The sequence below is a fragment of the Hibiscus syriacus genome, unplaced genomic scaffold (genome assembly GCF_006381635.1).
Source record: "Hibiscus syriacus cultivar Baekdansim isolate YM2019G1 unplaced genomic scaffold, ASM638163v2 tig00111582_pilon, whole genome shotgun sequence".
Lineage (NCBI taxonomy): Eukaryota > Viridiplantae > Streptophyta > Magnoliopsida > Malvales > Malvaceae > Hibiscus > Hibiscus syriacus.
Window position 1 is genome coordinate 8,459,215 of NW_024063126.1, and position 8,319 is coordinate 8,467,533.

Sequence of the window (8,319 nt, forward strand, 5' to 3'; positions counted from 1 at the left end):
ATTATATTATATTTACTCTAAATTTATATTAAAAAATTCCTAAATTTGGCACCGAGATTAGCCTTAGTACAACGCAAGTGTCCATTACTACATCGTATTCACTGATCAAGTTGAGGGAATTAAAAGTACGTTAATGATAAAGGTAAACTACAAATTTAATATCTTAATTATCATTTTTGTTATGTTTTAGTCATTTAATTATTTTTTATTTTAAAATCATACTAAAATTTACGTTTTTATTTTATTTTAATTACAAACTATTAAAAATTTAACATTAATACTGGCGTGTCACTATAAAATAAAATCATATCATCTTTAAAAAAAGACTTCAACTTTTATAATTTCATTAAAAAAAAAAGTACCCCTAACAATTACGTACACATACATATAAACTGCAAAAAGCAGATATTTATTCCCTTATAATCTGTTAAAATTAATTCTACGATACCATCTAAGCATTAGATGTGAAGTTGAAGTTGGCACAAGTAGTTCGCCTACCCAACAGTGTAGAGCTGAACCCCAGTCTTGAAGTTGCTAAATCGAACTGAACAAGATTGTCCTCCAACTGGTACCCTCCGATAACAATTGAGGTCTGTGGGTTTGCGCCACCATTAACGAATCCAAGGCACAACACATCACTGTTAACCTCCACCATCGAGTTCGCCCCAAAAATCCTCCAGAAAACGCTATCGTTTTCCAACACAAGGTCTATTGATGGCACGGCTGCTCCTAAACGTGTTCTTCCGATGTTACTAAAGCTGAAACACACCTCAAATGGAGCCACACCAGCCACCCTGGTGATGTTCCAAGCAGCAGCTTCGTTAATGAAGGCCTCGGTGACGGCTTTGAAGATCGAAGCCTCGAGGACGGTGTAGGGATTCACGGTGCTGATCTTTGTGCCACCAACACCTTCTCTGTTGATGGACAGTAATGTCGTGTTCAGCGGGACGGGTTTTTCGTTCACTTTGATCGATTTTACGCCGATGAAATACTCAGCGGAGGGTTCGTCGAGAGGGAAAGAAGGGGCTGTGCTGATAGGGTTGATGAAGAGTGGTGTATAAGTAAGTGATTGTGATGCGTCAACTCCAGGGATGAACACATAGGGACCATCACTTAAGAAAATAACACCTCTGGCTGAGGTTGAAGATGAGAGACAAACGGCGAAATTTCTTCGGAAACTGAAATCGGCAGCGAATTGTTGAGGAAGCGCAATATTATACCGACCGAAACCCGCCATTCCGACTACCCCGCTAGCAAGGCCTTGAATGATGGAAGTTGTTGCACAAGCGAAAATGAACCTAGGCACAGTGACCACTAGGCCAGTGTTCCTTCCATCAGTTGAATTGAGAGACAAAACATCTTGAGCAACCTCACCAGGTCCGCCGCTGTTAGTCACGGTGTTATCGGGTCCGATAGAACATACGTTGCCTCCGCAACCATTGGCTCCAGCCAACGAGCATTCGGCGGAACCGCAGCTTGGACGACGTAACGTCGATGAAACATAACCCCGCTCGCAATCAACCCACAAGTATCGGCCACCGAGATCGACCACGACGTTTACGGAAACAAGGGGTGTCCTTTGGTTAAAAGTGGTAACGTACTGAAGTGTAGAGGGGTCTTTAGAGACCGGAAGCACCAGGGCCCTGGGACGGAACGACGGTTGGGCTAAACATGGAGAAATAAACAAAAGTAAGAGTAAAGTGAAGATAAAATATCGAAGAGAAGCCATGTTTGAGGTGAAAGGAAAATATGTAGTGGGGGAGTCGAAGAAGAAAACAAAGCTGAATTTATAGTTGTGGTGATGAGCTGATGTCGGTGGCGAGGCCGACAAGCAACTGCGAAGGGCCAAGAGAGTGCACCAATGGTCAAATCTGGCTGCTAAGAAGCAAAGCTAGCCACGCAGGTGCTATGGACGTGTTAACTGGACAATGACTTTTAGATCGTGTCCCACATTCTCTAGTTTGTTATCTCTCATTATTAATCATAGATTGATAGGCATTAATGTGAATATGATTTAAGTTTTTTTTCTTTTTATATATAATTATTGATTTTCAATAATTTAACCTATTAATCTAAATAGGGTATTACGAAAGCTTAATGTAGGGACGACTCTTCTCAGTGGTGGATGTATGTATCCTCCACGGTGGCACATACTTATTCCAAAATTTGAATTTCTTTAAATTAGTTGTTTATTTTATTAATGGTGTCTACCATGAAATTTTATTTATGTTCGTTCCATATAAAAAAATATATTATTAATACATTTATTATCACTCTGAAAAATATTTATGGATCTTTCATTAACTCTTCGTCTAATTTATTTCATTTGCACACATCAAGGTTTAAATTTCTGATCTTACTTAATAAATCTAATTTCTTATTGTATTTCATCAACTTATTGTTAATTAATTAAACTTATTATTAGAGCTTTTGCACTACTACCAATCTCCTTTTTTTCCTTCATTTATTTCTTGTAAGGAACAACTTCTATAACTTTCCTATAAACAATTTTAATAACTATCACATATGGTTAATCCGAGAGATTGTTGCCATCTTTAATCAAGCTTGGTTGGTTGACTTCAAGCTCATCAAAAGAGAAGCCGATATGATTAATGATTCCTTAACTAAGTTAGAAGGTAGCATTGTTGGCCAACATAAATTGTTCGACTCTCCTATTCAAATCGAGATGCTCTTTATACGTGATATCAAAGATCTCGGGATCGAACATCAAGAAGGTCAATAGTGTGAGAGTGTAATGTCAAATGATTGTGAGTTATCGTTGAACATATATTATTTTATACCTACACCAGATTAATCGTCAAGGGCATGCTTAATTATTCCAACTAGGCTCCTTATTATTCAAATAAATAATAATAATTAATTTTCTCATTATAAATGTTTCCTAAAGAGATAAATAATTAATAATAAAATTTCTTTTATTTCTATTAAGAGTGAATTAATTTTATTTTTTATATGGCATCATACACATATTCAATATTTTATTTTCAAATTTAGATTTTACTTTTTTGATATTTGTTGAAAACATTTTGATATTTCGATATAACAAACTAAGTTTAAATGAATTTTAAGATTTTACAAATGATTTTCTAAAGTATATTCGATTCAATTAATCGAATATCAAATTATTACCCCAAGTCTTTCAAGATCATTTCAAACCTTACTAAATGTGTAAAATTGTGTTTTATACTTAAACTATTTTTGAAACAATTTCCACAAAGTATTTTGAACCAAAATCAAGCCTAAAATCAAATTTTCAAAGTGATGCACCGATGCACCAATCCATGCATCGATGCACCATGGAATTAATTGAACATCAAATGCATTTTATGCATCGATGCACTCTTAGTGCATCGATGCACTGAGAGTCCAACGGTCAAAATATTTGAATTTTACACTGATGCACCGATGCACCTAGGGTATGCATCGATGCACTGACACTCCCAACTACTTTAATTAATTGTTTTCACACATAAACGACTCTATTGACTCCAATAATCATCCCAACGTTCAGAATCATTTGAAGGTGTATTTAAACAAGCTTAGAAGCCTTTGATCAATAACAAGAAACTTCAAGCAACTAGAATCAAGAGAGAATCAAAGAGAAAGCATCAAACCTCAAGTTTGAGCATTTCAAGCCTATTTTTCATTCAATATTCATTTTTCTTTCAAGAACACTACTTTTACTCAATTGTATTCATTTTTAGTGTTCTTTTCTTTGTTCTAGAATTGTGCAAACATTCTACCTTATGAGGATTTCCTTGTAAGTTTGCAAATTTGTAATCTTCTCTTTGAGAAAGAGTGTTCTCAAGAATTGGGGTATATTCTTGAGGGAGTTGTAAGGTTATCTCTTTGGCCTCAAAAGAAAAAACAAATTAGTGAATTTGTTGGAAAATCCTTAGTGTGGATAGCTAAGGTAGTGGACGTAGACTTTGATTGAGAAAGTCGAACCACTCTAAATCGCTGTGCAATTACTTTCAATTTTTTGTAAAAAGCTTCCACCAAAATTTTAATTACCAATTCACCCCCATCTTGGTTGATTACGTCGATCGATTAACTCAATAATTGGTATCAGAGCTTGACTCATTTGAAGGTTTAACCACCTCTTGAGTAGATCCGGGAAGAGTTACATCGATAATAAAAGTCATCAATGGCCACCACTCCAAACGTCAACTCCGGTCTCGATTCGATGCCCGTCAACAAGCCTCCTTTCTTCAATGGAGCTAACTATGGCTATTGGAAGAATATGATGATGTATTTCATTCAAGCCAGTGACATGGGAGCATGGAATGTTGTAGAAGACGGATATATCAAACCTCTCACTCATCCAAGATTGTGGAGTGAATGAGAGACGAAAATGTTCCAGCTCAACTCCAAAGCCATCCATATTATATTTTGTTCTCTTGGACCAGATGAATATGGAAGAGTTTCATCTTGTACAACTGCCAAAGAAATATGGGATACACTACAAGTCACTCATGAAGGCACCGACGAGATAAAAGAATCTAAAATTAGTCTTCTAACACATAGCTATGAAAATTTCAGGATGAAATCAAATGAAGATATCAAAGCTATGATGGATAGATTCTCAACGATTTTCAATGGTCTCAAATCATATGGAGAGATCATTCCAAACGAAAAGCTTGTGAGGAAGTTAGTTTACTCACTTCCAAAATCATGGCAATCCAAGAAGACCGCAATTATCGAGGCTAAGAACCTAAAGTCCTTAACTCTTGAAGAGCTAATCGGTTCCCTCCTCACTCATGAAATGATGCTTGAAGATGAGGTAGACCTCGATAAGATTGAAGAGACACCAAAGGAGAAGAAGAAGAAGAAAAACATTGGAGTTGCTCTCAAATCCACAAAAGAAGAGAGTGATTTAGGTGAAGATGACGAGGAAATGGCATTGTTTGCCAAACGGTTCAGAAAAATGATGAGACCTTATCGAGGAAGAAAATTCAAACGAAATGAAGGCCTCAAAAATAAACCAAAAGAGAAGGACCCGATCATTTGCTATGAATGCAAAAAGACGGGGCATGTCAAATTTGATTGCCCACAATTGAAGAGAAAGGGCAATCAAAGAATAAGCACAAGGCTCATGTGGCTACATGGAGCGATGAAGAAGGTTCCGATGAAGAGGAACAAGAAGTAGCAAACTTGTGCTTGATGGCATTCGGGGAGGATTCTAAGGTAACCTCTAACTCATCTGAATTTGATAATTTATCTTATGATGAGCTATTAGACGAATATAATGGTTTGGCTTCGGATTATGAGAAATTGTTTTTAAAATATAAAAATGATGTTTCAAAATTGAAAAAAGAAAATAAACTCATATCCAAAACCAACAACGATCTTGAAAGTAAAATCAAAGATTTGCAAATCAAACTAGAAGAGTTTTAAAAGAAAAATTCGGATTTGCAAAATTTACTTTCAAAGGTCAATGATGATCATCAAAAGAAAATTGATGATCTTAAAGCTTCTTTTGATAAAGTTGAAACAAAACATTTTGAAAAAGGAGAAAATTCAAAATATAACTTTGTTAGAAAAAAGTTTTAAAAACTACAATCATAGAGGTCCCCGAAGAACCTCTAATGGAAAAATCGTTAGAAGTATATGGGTTCCTAAAGGACTCATTACTACTAAAGATAAAGATATCCTACACAAATGGATACCTAAGGGGACTAGGATTTCGGAAACTAATGAATATGGACCCAAAAGAATTTGTGTACCAAAAATTAGAAATTAATCTATGTTTGTAGTAAAAGGAGCATTGCTACAAGGCATGGGAAACAAATTCAAATTCATGGTACCTTGATAGTGGATGCTCGAGACACATGACCGGAGACAAAAGCCGGTTCATTGAGCTTAACGCCAAAAATGGAGGAGAAGTGACTTTTGGTGATAACTCAAAAGGTCACATTGAAGGTATATGCACTATAGGTAATACCTCTTCCATACAAATTATGAATGTTTTATATGTGAACGGATTAAAGCATAATCTTTTGAGTATTAGTCAATTATGTGATAAAGGATTCAATGTCATGTTTGAAACCAATGGTTGTAAAGTTATTGACATTGCATCTAATCGAATTATACTTGTTGGTCATAGAATATGAAACATATACATGGTTCATTTAGACTCTATCGATATGACTAATTTATGCCTAGTTGCTAAAGATGAGCATGATAGTTGGTTATGTCATAGGAGACTAGGACATGCTAGCATGAGTGTTTTACAACGATTAATTCAAGGAGACTTAGTAAGATGGCTGCCTAAACTGAAATTTGATAATGATAAAATCTGTGATGCTTGTGCTAAAGAAAAACAAAAGCGAGTTTCTTTTAAATCCATTAATGATGTATAAACTAGTAGAGTATTACAATTGATCCATATAGATCTTTTTGGGCCAACTAGGACTACTAGCTTGGGTGGAAAACAATATGCATTTGTCTTGGTAGATGACTATTCTAGATATACTTGGGGTTCTATTCTTAAGTACTAAAGATGAAGCATTAGAAAAATTCATCACGTTTTCAAAAGTAATCCAAAATGAAAAAGGTTACTCTATAACTAGTGTTAGGAGTGATCATGGAACTGAATTTAAAAATCTTGGATTTAATGATTTTTGTAATTCTAATGGTATTAGCTATAATTTTTCAGCACCTAGAACCCCTCAACAAAATGGAGTTGTTGAAAGGAAAAATCAAACTTTAAAAGAAATGGCTAGAACCATGCTTTGTGAAAACAATTTGCCAAAATATTTTTGGGCGGAAGCCACAAATACCACTTGTTATGTTATTAATCGAGTAATGATTAGGCCTATTTTAAAGAAAACTCCATATGAACTTTTCAAAAATAAAAAGCCTAACATTAGCTATTTTCATCCTTTTGGATGTAAATGTTTTGTTTTAAACAACGGTAAAGACAATCTTGGCAAATTTGATGCTAAAAGTGATGAAGGAATTTTTCTGGGTTATTCCTTCAATTCTAAAGCATATCGAGTATTTAATAAAATAACTTTAGTTGTAGAAGAGTCTATATATGTTGTTTTCTATGATAACCTCCTTCCGAGGAAGGATTCTTGTGTGAATGATGATGTAGGTGTTATAAATACAAATGACGTTAGACATGACGTTGGAGAACTATCATCAAAGGAAGAAACAAAAAATGAAACTCATGATCCTCTCGAGAATCCAACCATTGAAGAAAGAGACGTATCTTATCCAAGAGAGTATAACTATGTCAAGGATGGTGAAATCATAGGTGATCCATCCAAAGGGGTAACAACTCGATCTTCTCTTAGAAATATATGTAATTATGTTGCATTTATCTCATGCATTGAGCCTAAGAATATTAAAGAAGCATTAAATGATGAACATTGGATTATGGCTATGCAAGAAGAGTTAAATCAATTTGAGAGAAGTAAAGTATGAACATTAGTTGAAAGGCCTAGTAATAAATCTACTGTAGGTACTAGATGGGTGTTTAGGAATAAGCTTGATGAAAGTGGTAATATAGTGAGAAACAAGGCTAGACTTGTTGCTCAAGGCTATACTCAAGAAGAGGGCATAGAATATGATGAAACATATGCTCTCGTAGCTAGGATGGAAGCAATTAGAATGTTATTAGCATTTGCATGTTTTCATGAATTTAAATTATATCAAATGGATGTTAAAAGTGCATTTTAAATGGTTTTATAAAGGAAGAAGTATATGTGGAACAACCTCCAGGTTTTGAAGATTTAAAATTTCCAAATCATGTTCTTAAATTGACAAAAGCACTTTATGGTTTAAAACAAGCTCATAGAGCTTGGTATGAAAGATTGTCAATTTTTTTTAATTAAAAAAGGTTTTTCAAAAGGGAAGGTTGGCACTACATTGTTTTTAAAGCATAAAGGTAAAGATTTATTAGTAGTTCAAATTTATGTTGATGATATAATAATTGGTTCTACTAATGATGTTCTTTGCCAAGAATTTTCTAAGCTAATGCAAAGTGAATTCGAGATGAGCATGATGGGGGAGCTCTCATTTTTCTTGGGACTCCAAATCAAGTAAAGAAAAGATGACATCTTCATCAATCAAGCTAAGTACGTTAAAGATATGCTCAAGAAGTTTGGACTGGAAAATGGGAAGCCACATAACACATCAATGAGCTCATCGACAAAGCTTGACATAGATGAAGGAGGTAAATGTGTGAATGTTAAATTATATAGGTCAATGATTGGTTCTTTGCTTTATCTAACTGCAAGTAGACCAGACATTATGTTTAGTATTTGCTTATGTGCTAGATTTCAATCATGC

At 34.8% G+C, this 8,319-nt stretch overlaps 1 protein-coding gene across 1 annotated transcript; it reads right to left on the reverse strand.

Moving 5' to 3' along the window:
• Window positions 1–317: 317 nt before the first annotated feature.
• LOC120165380 (probable aspartic proteinase GIP2) lies at window positions 318–1,748 on the reverse strand. The gene has a single exon (XM_039174913.1). It carries the CDS (start codon window positions 1,727–1,729, stop codon window positions 452–454), a length of 1,278 nt encoding a protein of 425 aa, XP_039030844.1. The 5' UTR covers window positions 1,730–1,748; the 3' UTR covers window positions 318–451.
• Between the last annotated feature and the right edge of the window lie 6,571 nt (window positions 1,749–8,319).

Bases quoted from the DNA above. Each gene is read 5' to 3' on its own strand.
- LOC120165380 (XM_039174913.1), bottom strand. From the start codon at position 1,729: ATGGCTTCTCTTCGATATTTTATCTTCACTTTACTCTTACTTTTGTTT.